The sequence below is a fragment of the Alternaria arborescens genome, assembly GCF_004154835.1.
Source record: "Alternaria arborescens strain FERA 675 chromosome Unknown contig_57, whole genome shotgun sequence".
NCBI lineage: Eukaryota > Fungi > Ascomycota > Dothideomycetes > Pleosporales > Pleosporaceae > Alternaria > Alternaria arborescens.
In genome coordinates, this window is record NW_021167912.1 from 48,261 (window position 1) to 64,354 (window position 16,094).

Below are 16,094 nucleotides of genomic sequence, written 5' to 3' on the forward strand. Positions count from 1 at the left end.
ATGTCCTCCTCCATCGCGATACCAAAGCGCAAGGGCAAAGGCCCTGCCCACGACCATCGGAACTCGTCGTCTTCGTCGTCATTCGCGGCTTCCACAGGGCCCTCGACGCCTAACAACTACAATTACAACTTCACACCTTCGCCGAACCGCTTCTCGTACGGTAGCGGGGGTAGCCCGCGTAGCTATGGTTCTTCCACGCCTTCGTCATCGTCATCATTGCCATCGGGCTCTTCTCCACAGACCAGTGCCAGTAGCATGCGTCGCAGAGAGTCTCTGATGAGCGAGACGTTTTCCCGGCAAGAACATACCGTTGTCAATGTTGGTGGGGATGAGGAGGGTGAAGGGGGATTGAGGCTGATCACTTGTGTCAAGGCTAGTCAAGGGTTTGATTGGAATCAGGGTATGTCTCGTTCTATGCTCTTGTTTCTATCCCTACTGTTCCCTTCTTTCGCTGTTCTGGTTACCGAGGGTGGCTAGTTGGAGGAATGGGCGTGTTGGTTCTTTGACGGTGTGTATTGACAATGTTGACAGAGATGTTCCTCCCTTCGTACATCGATTACCACTTCGACGACCTTGAACGCCGACAGGATCCGGTGCAGGATATCATTCTGACAGATGAGGAGGTCAGGAATATGTTTCCTTCTGATACTCGGCTATAGATGTGTACAGGCACGGATGCATGGGGAGGCTGAGGTTGGACAATGGATGTGCATATGCTTTGGCATTTCAACGGATGATGCGACACTGGATTCATGCTTATATGGGTTGGGATAGGTGTTTTGGTATATGGTCATGGGCGTTTGGTTTGGATGGCTGCATGCTGGAGACTGGATTGGATGGGATCAGGTGTTCGGGACGTGTCTACATGCTGCTCAAGAAGCCTTTGCGCTCTTTTTGTCTCTGTAACCCTTGATGGAACAATACACAAGCTACATAGCTATTATCGTATACACCAGGCCATGTATCCAACGGTGCAAGACTGTTCTGCTGCTCAGCGCATGCTTCGAGGTGGTGCAGCGACCCCACAGCCTCGGCCCCGATAAGGCGGGCTGATAAGGCAATCAAGCGTCGCGCGCGGTCCACGTTCCGCGTTCGCAAACAAACAGCCAAAACAAACCTGACCCAACTCACGACGACGGTCATTGCACCACACGATATACACACCCCACCACACTAAAGAATCTCGCATATCCGCCTCTCAGTAACTTGCGCAAACCATCCATCGAATACAAGAAATCCACAATCTCTCCAACAAAAAGGAAGAAGAAACCCCACCCGCACAGCGCGCACGCTGCAAACACCAAGAACCCAACAACAACCCACCCACCCCCGCAATGGAACACCGCAAAATCGAACTCCAGTCCCCAAGCGATCTCACCTACCTCACCAACCAGATCCGCACCGCCGCGCGACAGAAACTCGATCTCCACCTGCCCCCAGTCCCCTCTACAGATGAGACCGCAAACGCGCCGGATGAACTACGACGGAGCGTAGAAGACTTGGTCGAGATGTTTGTTGCGCAAGTATTACAAGGAATGCGGCAAAACATCAGTATCAACGGCATCGACGTCGTCCAGAGCAATTCAGAAGACGGGGTAGCAAATGGGGACAGGGACAGGATGGATATCGATGGGGCAAGTGGTGGATTGAACAACGGCAGAGGGGCCGAATCACTAGTAGAAACCGTCGAATACGAAGCCTTTGACGATAAACTGCGAACGCAGCTTTCCTCTACGGTGGCTAGACGCGACGCGCTGATTGCAAAGATCAGCCAGCAGCGGCGGACGACGCCCAAGGTTGCGGCCGAAGAGTGGATCAGGAGCTTCGAGGCCGAGAGTAAGACGTGGCGGGAGATGCAGCAAGCGGCGCATGAGCGGCAAGGAGGCGACGATAATGATGATGATGGAGTATTGGTTGGTGTGGATGCGTTGGAGAGGCAGGAAGAGGTGGAGAGGAATTGGGAGAAGGCGGTGTTGGCGTTGCAGAAGTTGAACAAGGGGTTGCCTGAGACGAGGGCGAGGTTGGAGAGGGCGGGGGATGTGGTGGGGTACTTGGGGGGTGGGAAGAGCAAGAAATGAAGGGCGTTCTTCTTTTTTTTCTTTTTTTTGGATTGGATTGGAGTGTTGAAGGCGTTGGGTGCATATGGGTGTATAGGCGTTTTTCTGGCGGGGCCGGAGGGGACATGGGATACCCACTAGCATTGATATTGCTTGTAAAGCATTGACGAGATACTAGATCGTTTGTGTTTCTCATGGACACAGTATGTGTTGTATGTAAGATTGGTTTTTGAGGGTGGGTACTATAGCTACGTGTATTGCTACCTATTCGCGAAAACATAATCTCGAACGGACCGTCTTGTCCTAGACGGTCCTCTCACCAACTATAGATCATTCCTATTGTAAGGCCATATCTCAGTGTCAAGAGAGAGGTGACGACGACACTCAATGCGATGGAGAAATCTTGGATACGTGACATCAAGGTGATTTTGTTGACGAATGGCTGATCGTACGATGTCTGTGTCAGCCGAGCGCTTCTCAACTAACATTAAATTTCCATCCCACCTGGGCACAATATTTACCTTCACGGAACTCCTACTTTCCACCTCCTACATTCCATACGCATTATCGACTGCGGCGCATCATGACACCGACGCCATCTTACGGCCCTTTTCCTCCCGCGCTGACCGAACCGCGTTCTCAACCCTGCCATGTAACTACCTAGGTATACCATGCCAGTCCGCAGTTATCTCTCGACCTGTATTCGTATGATCAAAGAAACCCATCTCCTCCTCCGCGCAACGAATCTTCAATCGCAACGGCAATCGCATGTAGGAACTAGTTCGGCAGCGCTCGGCGCGTCAAGCTTGCAAAAGCCATACGTCATGGCGTCAACGCCGACTTTCCGTCGTGTCGTCCCGCAAGCACCCGGGCTGTTGATAAATAACTAAAAAAAAATATATAACTGTGGTTCCTATTAGTTCAATGATCTTTCGGGACTGCTGAGATACAAGGGATTAGTTGAGACTGTGAAGCATTGTAGCATGTTTTCGCCGGCTCGAATGTCTGTGTTGCCGGGTGGTGTTAGGGAGCTTGCGGCCAGCTCGCGCCTGGGATCGCTATCTCGAACGAGTGCTTTGGTAAGCGGAAAATATGGAAAGAGCTTGGAACAGCGAAGAGGAATTACGATTGACAAGTTGGATGAAGGGAGAGGCAGTACGTTTTTTCAATTGTTACCTTCCTCCTACGGGATAGTTGTCTTTGTGACTCTAACAACCCTCCCCTTCCAGACCGCGAGCGCGTAGTCATCCTAGGATCCGGATGGGCAGGCTTCACAGTCGCCCGCTCTCTCGACGCCTCGAAATTCCAAACCCTCGTTGTATCTCCCCGTTCCTACTTCGCCTTCACACCCCTCCTGGCCTCTACCGCCGTTGGCACCTTGGAATTCCGCACCGCGCTCGAACCCGTGCGCAGTCGACGAACAAAAGTCGAATTCTTCCAAGGATGGGCCGACGATGTGGATTTTAAGAATAGGACGATTACGATTGAAGAGGCGGTTGATGATCCGAAGCAAGGTGTTGCATTGACTACGGATCGGCACGCAGGCGAGACCAAGGAAGAGAGGGAGGTGGAGAGGAAGAAGGAGGCCAAAGTGGGGAAATTGTTCGATGTGCAGTATGACAAGTTGATTGTGACGGTGGGATGTTATAGCCAGACGTTTGGTACCCCAGGTGTCAAGGAACACGCTTTCTTCCTCAAGGACGTGGGCGACGCGCGTAGGATCCGGAATCGCATCTTGGCATGCTTTGAAGGCGCGGCGCTACCTACCACTTCTGTTGAGATGAAGAAGCAGTTGCTCAACTTTGCTGTTGTGGGAGGTGGGCCTACGGGCATCGAGTTCAGCGCCGAGCTGCACGACTTGATTAATGAAGATATGAAGAAGTTGTACCCGGAACTCATTCAGTACCATAAGATTACTGTTTACGATGTTGCGGAGAAGGTGTTGCCGATGTTTGACAAGAAACTTGCGGGGTATGCGATGCAGAAGTTCAAGCGTAGAGGTATTGATATCAAGACGAGCCACCATGTGGAGGAGCTGAGGCCAGGAGCGCCGGCTGAGAGGGGTATGTCGGATGATATCGATGATTACCATTTGTATACGCTCAAGGTCAAGGAGGAGGGTGAGATTGGGGTAGGCATGTGCGTCTGGAGTACGTCTTCCCACTCTCATTACCTGGATATACAAATACTAACTGCCACCCACAGGTACAGGACTTATGCAAAACCCCTTCGTCGATCATGCACTTTCCACTGTCCGCGAGGCACCTACCGACCTACACCTCCCATCCTCATCGTCCTCGTCTTCCGCACTCAACAAAGACGTAAAGTGGATAGTCAAGAAAGACCCGAAATCCGGCTCTATCATCACCGACGATCACCTCCGCGTAAAGCTAATCCCTTCCTCATCCTCATCCCAACAAAGCGAACAAAGCAGCTCCACAACAACCGAAGCAATTCATCCCTCCGTCTTCGCCCTTGGCGACTGCGGTATTATCCAAGACACGACCTACCCCGCTACCGCACAAGTCGCATCTCAAAAAGCCTTTTGGCTCGCCAAACGGCTAAACAAGGGCGACTTATCCCCGTCCTCGCCTTCTTCAGAGTCCAAGGGATTCACATACAAAGACCTCGGTACGCTGGCGTATATTGGTAACTGGAATGCCTTGTTCCAGGGAGGTGGCAAGTGGGGTGGGAGATTGCAGGGTTATGTGGCGTGGATTATTTGGAGGGGGGCGTATTTGACAAGGACGGTTAGTTGGAGGAATAAGGTTCTTGTGCCGGTTTATTGGGCGGTTAATTGGGTGTTTGGGAGGGATGTTAGTAGGTTTTAGGTGGGATGGGTGGGAGAGGGGAATGTTAAGTCTGCGGCCAAGGCCGTATGCCTTGCCATTATCGCCGAAGTAGAGTCTAGGTGATGTGATTGAAATGTTCGTCTTGAGGAAGTGGGCGCATTATCACCTATAGTCTTATGAGGTTGATAATGCGGATCGCATTCTTCTCGATATAAGATGCGTCAGATAAGTACGTACTCTTCCCTTCCTACATCCTCGAATCGAACCCAATCGTAGCCGTAGCTTCCCATCCTCGAATCGAACTGAGCGATGTTAAGCATGACATGCACCTGAGCTCTTTCAGAAGGCCTCAGGATGATAGGCACGTTGTACCCGAACAAATTGACGACGATGTCACCAGCTTGTAATCCAACTTGATCTACATGCCATGTCATTCCAAGATCACCTTCTTCCGTGACTATCAGAGTCTGAGAGCATCCAGGGTCGTCTTTGCAGAGTTGCCTTTTCATACTACCAAACTCTCTGATTTCTATGTTTGAAGGGGCTTCGTTCCCAACTCCCGACAAATGAGCAGCAAACTCGTTCGAATCGCCGTATGTTTTGTTGTTGGGTCTTACAAGCTCAAATAGACGTTGCGGTGTTATATTGATCGGTTTCAGAACTTTGTGGTAAAATTCGCACAACTCGGCGACTAAACGAGCCTTCTCTTTGGAGTCGTCTCCAGTTGTCACGCAAGACAAAACGGCGGAGATTGTACCGATATAGCGACCTTGTGTGAAAAGAGTTCGGCCATCTTCCGACAGGCGCAGCAAGCTGTTTCGCCGCTTCCGCTCATTTGAAGATAGTATCAGAGGTCTTCGCATTTCAGGCGACCATCTAAATCCCTCTTCATCGAACAACCATGAAGGTCTGTGAAGGTCTCTGTCGAATGCTACGATGGGTGTTAAGGGACGTTCGAGATAGCGCACTGGGGATCGTTCTAGTATATCAACTACAAGAGTTTCGGCGAGGACTTGTTGAAAACTCTTCGAATAGTCAGGTATAATTGGGTCCGCTACTTGGAAGTCACAGATTCCTAGTAGCCCGTAAATCTTGTCCCGGTTGTCTGTGGCACCAGAATCGAACGAACAGGATAGCCACCACATCAGGGTTTTCTTCTTCTTCGTACCTGTGTGTCGCATTTTCCAGAAATCTTCCATCGCAAAAAGCTGAGGATAGACTCCCTTAACTCCGCGTCGGAAATTCACCCAGCATGCGCGACTCATTTTTATAGCATAAAAGAAGTCTAGCCACCTTGCAACGTGTCGTCCTGTGTGTATCACTGGATCTTCTCTGGCCAAGATGAACTCTTGAATAATCCATAACCGTCTGAACCAAGGTTGAGAGCAAGTGTCCGAAAGGTGTCCCATGAAATGGCGTATATCGTAAAACAGCTCATTTTGCTTTAGAAATTTGGACATCATCGAGAAGCGTAGCTTGTCCTGAGTGGCGGAACCGAGCATTAAGTTTATTCGGCGCGATTCAGTAAGAAGTTCAGAAAAGGCTTTTTCACAGCGCTCTTGATCTTGGCACGTATTGGATGATGGCAACTCTCCAAGCCAAATCAGTACGGTCGTCGCTGAGCTGTATATCATCTCCATTTGTTGAACCTGATGAGATCGCTCCTGGACATCGTTCTGGTTGATACACAAGGCGTCGACCCACAGGATGCGGGACTTCTCAGCATACCGGAGGCGTCTGAGGCCAAGATCAAGGCTTGTTCTCATAGAAGTTGGGGTACCATCAAGAAGAGCTTCGTGCGGACTATCGGTCGTTCCCCACGCATATGAAAGAGCTTCGTATTCGATGTCTTCGTTTGACTTCTTCGGCAGCAGGCGCATTGAGAGAGGATCGTCGTACTTTCCAGGCAGTAGTTCCAACAATCGGATTTCGCCATTTTCGGATGCGATGCTTGAGTAGGCCGGATGGTGTAAATTGTGAGGAACAAGGGCTTGCGACTCTTCCTTAATAAATTGCTCGCTCATCGCGAGGGCTAGTTGAGCTGTTGCTCAGTGGGAAGCGTACTAGAGAGAATAGTCGGTAACCTGAGAGACCATGCGCATACGCATACGAGTGCAAAGGCTATGGGAGCTCATCGTCTGTAGGTCAGGAGAACGGGTCGCGATGTCAGAGGAACGAGCGCCATTGTAACTATCGTGGTCAAATTTTAGGCAGACACGACGAGGCTGAAAGTCAACTAATGCCCGGCGGGTGGCGTGGTGGTGACCGGTGTGGCGTCGAGGCGCATCAAACCGGGACGCAACTTGGGTCGGTGGGTACATTGTTCTGAGGCACATATAAGCGCTAAAATACCCCGCCCTGCGCAAGTTGCACACTACCAAGATAGCTACAGAAGGGTTATCTTCGACTTGTTCGAATAGTCAGCGCGTTTCACAAGACATAACAAAATTTCGCCTTAGTAAATCTCATACGGGTGACTTTTAGCTTCTTGTCGCCTCCACTTCTACACACAGTTGAAGGAGTAATTCGATTCGTATTGTCTTTGCGCAGGAGGATGCTCAAAGCAACGGTAGCGAACAAGTTCTATTTCGATGAGCCTGTACGATACTCGTACAGCAAGCACGTACAGGATAATGCAGCCAATCATGCCTCAGTTTTACTAGCCACATGTTTCTTACATGGAAATTTATGTCTCTTCCACTCTTGTTTTTGACATGTCTGGGAGCAGTAGAACGCTGATCTGCACCCACCGCACCCATGCAATTCAGTCAAGTTGAACAGACGAATGCCACCATTCAGAAGGCGAAAGTTGTATGATTGAAAGTGACACTGCGCCGAGCACGTTAGGAACATCGCTTCAGGTTACATTTCGCCCAACATACCTGTGGGCTTGAACAAACCATACTCCCTGTACTTGCGCCTCGTAATCGAATTTCCTTAGCATCAGGGAGGTTGTCCATATCTTCCATGATCAAACAAAATTGTTCTCTGGCTAGCAAGAAGTTGTCTTCATTATTTCCTGCAGCGTGTATTTCGATGCTCTTCTCAGTAGCTGCTATTGCCTCTTGTAGTTTAGACTCTCTTTGGTAAGCTGACCCGATCAAGCACCTGGAATTCAAGTGTACAAAGTCAGCGGATATCTCGCATGGGGTTTGCACCTTGGCTCTTCCTACCAGGCATCGCCAACTGGCATCGAGTCAGATTTGTAAACGCCTAGTCGAGTTTGTAACATCTCTTGGGCAAGCTGCATATAGCGGTCCATATCTCCAGCTCTTTTCGCAAGCTGTTGTTCGAAGAATAGGCATTCCGTTTTCTCGTCTGCCGCACGAGCTTGCGCTGCGGTGACATCGTCCCGAAAGTCGGGGTGTATAGAGCTCGCCATGGGTGGCATGATGTGTTTCTGTGTTGTGTTTGTTGCTCGGTTCGAGGTTTTATCAATGAACTAACGACAGAGTCGAGAAGTGTTTGTGGCCGTAGGAAAATTAGATAAAAACAAACACCTCCGACCTCGTCCGGCGGTCTGCCGGTCTGGGGCGTGATTAGCTGGCGCGACCCCCGCCCAAGTTTCGTCTCGGTCTTGTTGTCACATCGACATCAACAGTCTCAATCTTCGATGCAACAAGATTACCGAACATGCCCCCGAGATGATCGCACGTGTACGAACTATCGCGTGGCAGACTAATTTTTTAGGCTATTACCCTACGCAATTTTGTCGTTACTTGGTGTGACAAAGACCGCGACCTGCAAATCGTGGTGCATCATGCATCGCGTTCGCTCCACGTGCCCGCAACTGTCCTTGATAATAACGACTCATCTTTCGAGTCGCAAGATGGATCGGTAGCCACAATTGGAGATTCGGGAGTCAAAAACGACCCATGTGGGTGAAGTGGGATGATAACGAAAGTACAAGCATCACATTGCGATGTCCGCCCAGGTGGAAAGAATGAAGCGTAGGGAGAAAGAGAGATGGTTGTTAGTTGTTCACATATACAAGTAAGTGACCTTGAGAGTCGCTAGGCGGATAAAGCATGCTGGCAGTGGCGCTTCCTCTCGGATACTAAGCGACACATCACAACTGCGGGGTTCGTTTTGTCCTCAAGGCTGAGCACACCTAAGGCTCCGAAACAGACGACACCAATGCCTTGGATAGACGAGCACATCAATCCAAGACCAATCGTCTAGCGCTGATGCGCGTGATACACCGGAATGCATGCATGTTGCCACTCCCACAATCACTAAAGGCGTGCGAGGTCTCGTTCACACTTGTGAACGAAGTTTCCAGCTTTGCGCCTCAAGTACCTACAATAAGCACTTTCCTTTTCATCTCGTCACATCAAGCATGGCAGATGACAGGTCATGTATAATGGCCTTCCTCTTTCGCTGCTGCTCATAGAGGTTGATTCGCTCATGGTAGTCCCTCCTGTGTAAACGTCTTCCACATCTACCATCACCATGCACAGACACGCTGCCTACCCATATGCCAACCCGGCACCCACCACCACAGAACACTCGGGCACCTCCTCAGCCTTCTCTGCTTCGGCAAACCCTGACGAAGCCTGGACCAAGATCTCAGATCTCGCTGAACGCAGGCGGATACAGAACCGCATTGCCCAACGCAACTACCGCAAGAAGCTCCAAAAGAGGCTCAAAGACTTGGTGAGTTCTTGTGCTACCCCGCTTCATATCGGGACAGCATACTAATCGGGTTTCAGGAGCGTCGTAATGCCTCGAGATCAGCTTCACCTGAGCAGAAGCCTACCCCATTGGAGCTGGCGATGCGCACGAAATTTTCTGATGACACGATGTTCGCGACCAATCCGCGTGCCCCTGAAGAACTTACTCTCCTCCATGAGCCGCTCGAGCCTCTCGTCGATTTGATCTTCGTCCATGGCTTAGGAGGCGATCCTGTGAAGACTTGGACCAAAGGCGAGGACAGTGAACAGTTTTGGCCGCAAGCGTGGCTTCCACAAGAACCAGTTCTTCAAAATGTTCGTATCAGTACCTTCGGTTACAAAAACGATGGGGATGAGCACAAAGATACTGCATCGATGATTCATGATGCGGGAGAAGGTCTTCTGAGGGAGATTAGCACGAATGTATCCCAAAGGACGCAGGAAGATCTGCCTATCATCATGATAGGACATAGTATAGGCGGCTTAGGTAAACGCAACCTTAGATGATGGAATCTAGGCACATATGATCGCTTTGCTGACTATTCTACACATAGTGATTAAGAAGACGTATACACTTGCTTGGAGGGGCGCCGCGACCCAGGCTCTCGCTGCTCGTGTTAAATGTCTCATCTTTCTTGCGACACCACAGCGAGATGCTGGACTAGCGTCGACTGTTCGTAAAATACTCCGAGCTTCTGGTCGGTTCAACTACAATTCGTCTTTGTCTGATTTTGAGAAGACATCAGTCGAGCTCAACAAAATCAACGATGAGTTCAGACACTACGCGGGCGAGGTTCGCATCCTGTCTTTCTACGAAACCATCGAAACCAACCTCGGGATTCAATCTGAGTTAATCGTTGATAAAGACTCTGCCTCAATGGGTGTCAAACACGAACGCGTACATCCACTCAATGCCGACCACCGCATGGTCTGCAAATTCGACAGCATATATGACACCAACTATATCACGGTCAAGAACGCCATAGCAAGTATAGCTGAGGACATACTTGGTGACGCAATAAAGAGGGATGCTCAGATTTCGGCTCTAAAAACCTATCTTGACATGATGGATACACCTATTGACGAGCTCAACAAAGAGCAGGATAATCAGATCACAGGGTCATGCTCTTGGATTGAGAAGCGCAAGGGCTTCCAAGCATGGACTGGAACGCTTACACGGCCACCATATGTACCTCTATACTGGATCTCCGCGCCGCCAGCAACGGGAAAAACTGTATTAGCAGGTCATGTTATCAAGCAACTCCAAAGAAGAGGTCATGACTGTAGCTACTACTTCTTCAAACACTCTCAAAAGGGGAAAAACACCATGAGTGCCATGTTACGGTCCATGGCCCTCCAGATGGCCATTATGCACCCGATTGTACGCAAGGAACTGCTCGATTTGCAAAAGAACGGTATTGCCTTCGACAAAGAACACGAGGACTCGGTATGGAGAGTGTTGTTTGTTGGAGCTATCTTTAGGACCAGCCTTGAGAGACCGGAATACTGGGTTATCGATGCATTGGATGAATGTATCGACTCCATGAAACTGTTCTCTTTACTTTCGCGGATAGAATGCAGATACGGTGTTCAGATACTCATCACCAGTAGAGGGCCTTGGCATGATTTTGAACGACAATTCGCCCGCCTCGGTCATCGAGGTATGACTGATACGATCCCTGTGGAAGACACAACACATGATATCAGACTTTTCTTCGAACAGAATATGGACCATCTTCCCGTCGAAGAGGAAGCAGATAAGCGGCTTATGGTTGAGAAACTGGTTACCGAATCGGCAGGTTGCTTTTTGTGGGCACGCTTGGTACTACAAGGGCTCGAGTCGGTGTATAGCGAAGAACATATCGAAGAAGTCATCGAGGGGCTACCTATGGAGATGGGTCTTCTGTACGAACGAATCCTTGGTGAGATGTCGAAAAGCGTGCGTCGAACGCGACTCGCGAAATCTCTACTTGTCTGGGCCATCTGTGCTGTTCGCCCATTGCACATCTCCGAACTCGTCAAATTCATTGAGATTGACATAGGAGCGAAGGTACCAGACCTGAAGGGTGTGATCCGCTTTCTTTGCGGTCAGCTTCTCCATGTCGACAACACTGGGCATGTCCAATTAGTGCACAGAACCCTGCGTACAGCTCTGACTGATGGTTCGTCGAAATCAGAGTTTGCGATCTCGAAAATAGAAGGACACGGACGACTCGCTTTCGTCTGCCTTGAATATCTGTGTGGGGGAAAGATGAGGTCGCCTCGCAACTGGGCCTTCGTTGAAATCCCGCGAAGCGCCAAGAACCCAATAGCGGATTACGCATGCGCCTCGTTCTCGGAGCATCTAGTAAGGTCCTCCTCCTCCGACACTGCTCTGTTTCTGGAGCTAGAGAAGTTTCTGAGATCGAATGTCCTGACGTGGATCGAGTACATCGCGAAGACCAAGAAGAACCTTCATCATCTGACGAAGACGGCTAGGAACCTACAATATTATCTCAGTCGTAGGGCCTACCATATACCACCTTTCAGTGCGGCGGACCATTACGTCAGTCAATGGGCGACAGACTTGATGCGAATCACCGCTAAATTTGGTCGCTATTTGTTAGACAACCCGGATTCAATCTATGGTCTGATCCCGCCATTATGCCCGCGAGACTCCGCAATCAACCAGCAATTTGGTGTTGTTCGCAGTGATTTGAGCGTTTCTGGAGTCGGCAATGGCGCTTGGGAGGACTCTGTATCCCACATCGATTTCCAACAAGATTGTGCAATGTCTATTGCCGCTGGACCATATCAGTTCGCTATTGGTACGTCTTCAGGACGGATAATCCTTTACTTGCAAGACACCTGTCAAGAAAGTATGTCACTCGATCATGGAGAGTCCGCAAAAGTCCTGCACTTTGGGAACAGTTACAAACTCGCCTCAGCTGGTGCTCATATGATCCGTCTCTGGGATCTCAAGAGCGAGTCGCTAGTCTGGACTTACAACATCAAAGAAAACCCCATACTCCTTCAGTTCGATCAGGATGATCGCTTGATTGTCGCTACGAAGAGCAACCGTGTCATCATCTTAAGCTGTGACGATGGAACCACCCTTTGCGACCATTCCTTTCCCAGTAGTAAGGCGCCACTAAGCGTTACCATTTCTCCAGATTGTAGTATGGTAGCGTTCACTCACCCTGGCGAAGGCGCTTCTGCATGGTATCTTCCTGACCACCTGGATGATGAAAACTTCCTAGAAGGTTGGAATGAAGAAGTTACTTCTTCTTTTATGACCAGCGAATCTTTCCCAAATAACATCATCTTCAACAAAAATCCGGCTCTTGACTTAATGGTGGTCACTTTCCAGGATGGCCTTATGGTTCTCTACGAAACAGCATGGGCGCCAGAAGTCGTGAAGACTAACCAACAAGACTGTCAGTACATAGCGTGTTCACCTGACGGGCGAATACTCGCAACAAGATCAAATTCGGGCGTGATAGGACTATGGGATTTTGAAACCTTGACCTTGCTATGGCAAATCAAAACGCGGGAGCCTTTGGGGAGAGCCTTGGCGTTCACGGATTGTGGAACTCGAATCATCGATCTGCAGAACCATAGGGTTAAAGTTTGGGAGTCCGCTACTCTTATTCGCAAGGACACCTATGATGAAAACTCTTCCGCAACTCTACCTGTACTGGGAGTAGCCTTTGGGGACGAGGAAGATGTTGTGCCCATCACAGCCACTTGTATACACCCAACCCGAGACGTCATCCTTGCGGGTAAAGAGGATGGGTCTGTGAATGTTTATTCAGGAGTATCAGGAGGGCTGGAAGATGTCATCTACACCCACAAACTAGATGGTTATGTAAGGAGGATCACAGTCAGCGCTGGAGACATTGTCGCTTCTCAAGATGCAAGCAACAAGGTCATGGCATATAGGCTGAATCAAGAATTGCCTAATCACTTTAGTGCAACTCAGAAGCTTATGGACTTGCACATGGAAGAACCAGCGGAACAACTCCTGATCAATGGTGCGGGAGATAGGCTCCTTATATCTACTGCTACGACCGACCAGTTATGGATACGAAGCGAAACTAGCACCTTTAAACGAGCGAAAGTTCTGGAAGCCCCATCTAGATTCGCCTGGAGGTGGATGTCGTCCATCAGAGTATCAGGTACACTTCTTCTGTTCGTCGACCAGACTATCCGCCGATTCAACTGGGACACACTAGATGAGCTAGATGTTACGGATCCACCTCGGAAGATCAAGATCAGTACCACGAGTCTCACTGGAAGCGACGTTGTACTGAAGGCTCTTGAAACCGACGTTACTGGCACTAATATCATCGCGGAGTTTTCGCATCAACTGGATTCGAAAGCGACTGAGAGATTGATAGTTTGGCAGGCGGACAATTCAGCATCTCAAGAGGAAAGCGCAAGTATCGAACCCAGCCTCGTTCTTTCTTCGATTGAGATCAAACATCTTCTGGGAATATTTGAGCATAGCATTGTGTATCTGAATCACAATCTTTGGGTCTGCTCAATAGACCTGCAAGAAAGCACAATGAAAAGACAGGTCAAGAAGCATTTCTTTGTTCCTCTGGAGTTTTTGGGACACAATGATGGTTTCATGGCATCAGTGTCTAAAAAAGGGGATGTATTGTTTCCCACCGGGAAGGAAATTGCCGTGGTCAGGAATGGGTTGAAGCAGTTTCTAGATAGCTACACTTTAGCGAGCGAGGTTCATGGGTGGGATGCTCATATGTTGGCCTTGCAGACTAACCCCAAGATGATAGGAAGACCTTTCGATGATAACTTCATAGCACCGCAAAAGGTCGCTGCACGTGGGGAATCAGCGAACGATTACATCATCCGTATTCTGACCGAAGATAGGGATACGCGTACAGTGTTTGCAGAGTTACTAGAAAGAATGGATCAAGAGCAATTCGTTGAAGCCGTAAGGAAGGGGCTAAAAGACCTACACCTGAGTTTAGTGAACAACGCCAAAAGTCAACCGGAAGAACCAATTGCTCGCTTACTGGAAAGCCGTTCGGACAGAGAGAAGATATGCGAAGGCATTGCTGAAATCATCGTCTCTGAAAGATTCCAATATGGAATGGCAATGAGAGAAGCCAACGAGAAGAATCATCTTGGTGATACCCTCCGACAATCAGAACCTTTCCAGACATTACTCAACGATCTCAGGATGCAAATCCTTCCGCAATCACTCAAAGACATTGTACAAACAGCTTTGTACGGCTCTTTGTCACTTTCAGAACAAAATAACAATTCCCTGGTCAATCAAACCAAGGCCTTTATCGAGGACTTTACCATGCTAAAATGGAATTGGTGGCCTTTAGAGCCAAGAATGAGGGATATGTCTTCGAATGAGACGCGTTTGCTTTGGCGTTGCGTAAGTTGAAATGTTACGGGACAGCTTCAGCTAATAAGATGCAGACTTGCGGTACGCGACTTTGGCAAGAGGTCCCCACTGAAGAATTAAACCTCATCAAGCCTATGCTTCCTTACGGAATTAGTGACTCGAATCTGCTACACAGATGCAAACAGGGTGGAAGCTTCAGTTCCCTTATCGGAAAGTTCACTAGATCAGCGACACTCCAGTCAACTGCAGGTGTGAGATATACACCTTCCAATGTGGCAGCAGCTCCTAGCAATGTAGCGCAGGGCCTGCAAAGTGCCGGTGTTGCAGTTAGCCTAAATAACTCCCCAAAGCCCGCTCAAACCACGAACCAACTAGCAAGTTCCGGTGCACAAGCTGCCGGGGTACAACAAGCTGTTCTTGATGACCCACGGATACTGTTCGGAGTGAGAGGACCCCACCCAGCATTGAAATTGGAGCAAATCAGCGTCGATAATACGATGAACGACAGCAACTTCTACGATGAACTGAAAAAGTACTACAGGCTCAATCGTGGCAGACTCAGGTACTGGTTCTCATTCTGGCGCCTAGGATACTGCGAGGTTGTCAAGGTGAGTAACACACCTCAGTAGACACGGACGGCAACTGACACAGTACGCCTAGTTCCAAACCTACAGACCAAACTACGTGTTCAGAGAACAGAAAGAACTACCCGTGGGTAATGACTACGAATACGATCCTCGCCACCCAGATGCACAGAATCCTCCTATATCACGACACGAATTCTCGATGCATCTCAATTCATGTGGCGATTCTTGTCGTTGGTCAAAGCTGTCCAAATACACGCCAATACTCGGACAACTACTGCACGAATGTCTACCAACTCTACACACAAAGCGCGCAATCAATCGCATCCCAAAAAGGAAGTACCCCTTCAATACATCATGCACAGACGACAAGAACGCGTATGCCTGGGGACTAGAAGCGAGACATGAGATTTCGGCCGCCTACGTGGCCTTCTATCACCTTCTTATCCTTGCGCTTCCTTTCGGCTTCTGGGGCTGGTGGCAAGCTACACACCCAGGTGATTTGCAGAACGCATCGGTACCGGTCACTGTTGTTCTTACAATGCTCTCTTTGTTCTGGGGTACAAATGGGATTTTGACTCAAGGCCGAAAATTAGGCGAAATAGATGTCTGATTTCATTGAG

General features: G+C 49.4%; 6 protein-coding genes across 6 annotated transcripts; 4 read left to right on the forward strand and 2 right to left on the reverse strand.

Moving 5' to 3' along the window:
• Positions 1 to 659, forward strand: AA0111_g11765 (hypothetical protein; the record flags this gene model as incomplete). The annotated part of the gene is made up of 2 exons (XM_028645667.1): positions 1 to 400; positions 532 to 659. 2 exons carry the CDS (start codon positions 1 to 3, stop codon positions 657 to 659), a joined length of 528 nt encoding a protein of 175 aa, XP_028500619.1.
• A 675-nt stretch (positions 660 to 1,334) lies between these two features.
• AA0111_g11766 (hypothetical protein) lies at positions 1,335 to 2,078 on the forward strand (the record flags this gene model as incomplete). Its single annotated transcript, XM_028645668.1, has 1 exon — positions 1,335 to 2,078. The coding sequence occupies one exon, from the start codon at positions 1,335 to 1,337 to the stop codon at positions 2,076 to 2,078; it is 744 nt and encodes a 247-aa protein (XP_028500620.1).
• Positions 2,079 to 3,040: 962 nt separating this feature from the next.
• AA0111_g11767 (hypothetical protein) lies at positions 3,041 to 4,888 on the forward strand (the record flags this gene model as incomplete). Its single annotated transcript, XM_028645669.1, has 3 exons — positions 3,041 to 3,212; positions 3,287 to 4,207; positions 4,263 to 4,888. The coding sequence occupies 3 exons, from the start codon at positions 3,041 to 3,043 to the stop codon at positions 4,886 to 4,888; spliced, it is 1,719 nt and encodes a 572-aa protein (XP_028500621.1).
• A 182-nt stretch (positions 4,889 to 5,070) lies between these two features.
• On the reverse strand, positions 5,071 to 6,873 carry AA0111_g11768 (hypothetical protein; the record flags this gene model as incomplete). Its single annotated transcript, XM_028645670.1, has 1 exon — positions 5,071 to 6,873. The coding sequence occupies one exon, from the start codon at positions 6,871 to 6,873 to the stop codon at positions 5,071 to 5,073; it is 1,803 nt and encodes a 600-aa protein (XP_028500655.1).
• A 1,145-nt stretch (positions 6,874 to 8,018) lies between these two features.
• On the reverse strand, positions 8,019 to 8,240 carry AA0111_g11769 (hypothetical protein; the record flags this gene model as incomplete). The annotated part of the gene is made up of 1 exon (XM_028645671.1): positions 8,019 to 8,240. The coding sequence occupies one exon, from the start codon at positions 8,238 to 8,240 to the stop codon at positions 8,019 to 8,021; it is 222 nt and encodes a 73-aa protein (XP_028500656.1).
• A 1,061-nt stretch (positions 8,241 to 9,301) lies between these two features.
• AA0111_g11770 (hypothetical protein) lies at positions 9,302 to 16,084 on the forward strand (the record flags this gene model as incomplete). The annotated part of the gene is made up of 5 exons (XM_028645673.1): positions 9,302 to 9,505; positions 9,562 to 10,009; positions 10,077 to 14,917; positions 14,962 to 15,495; positions 15,548 to 16,084. The coding sequence occupies 5 exons, from the start codon at positions 9,302 to 9,304 to the stop codon at positions 16,082 to 16,084; spliced, it is 6,564 nt and encodes a 2,187-aa protein (XP_028500638.1).
• Positions 16,085 to 16,094: the final 10 nt, after the last annotated feature.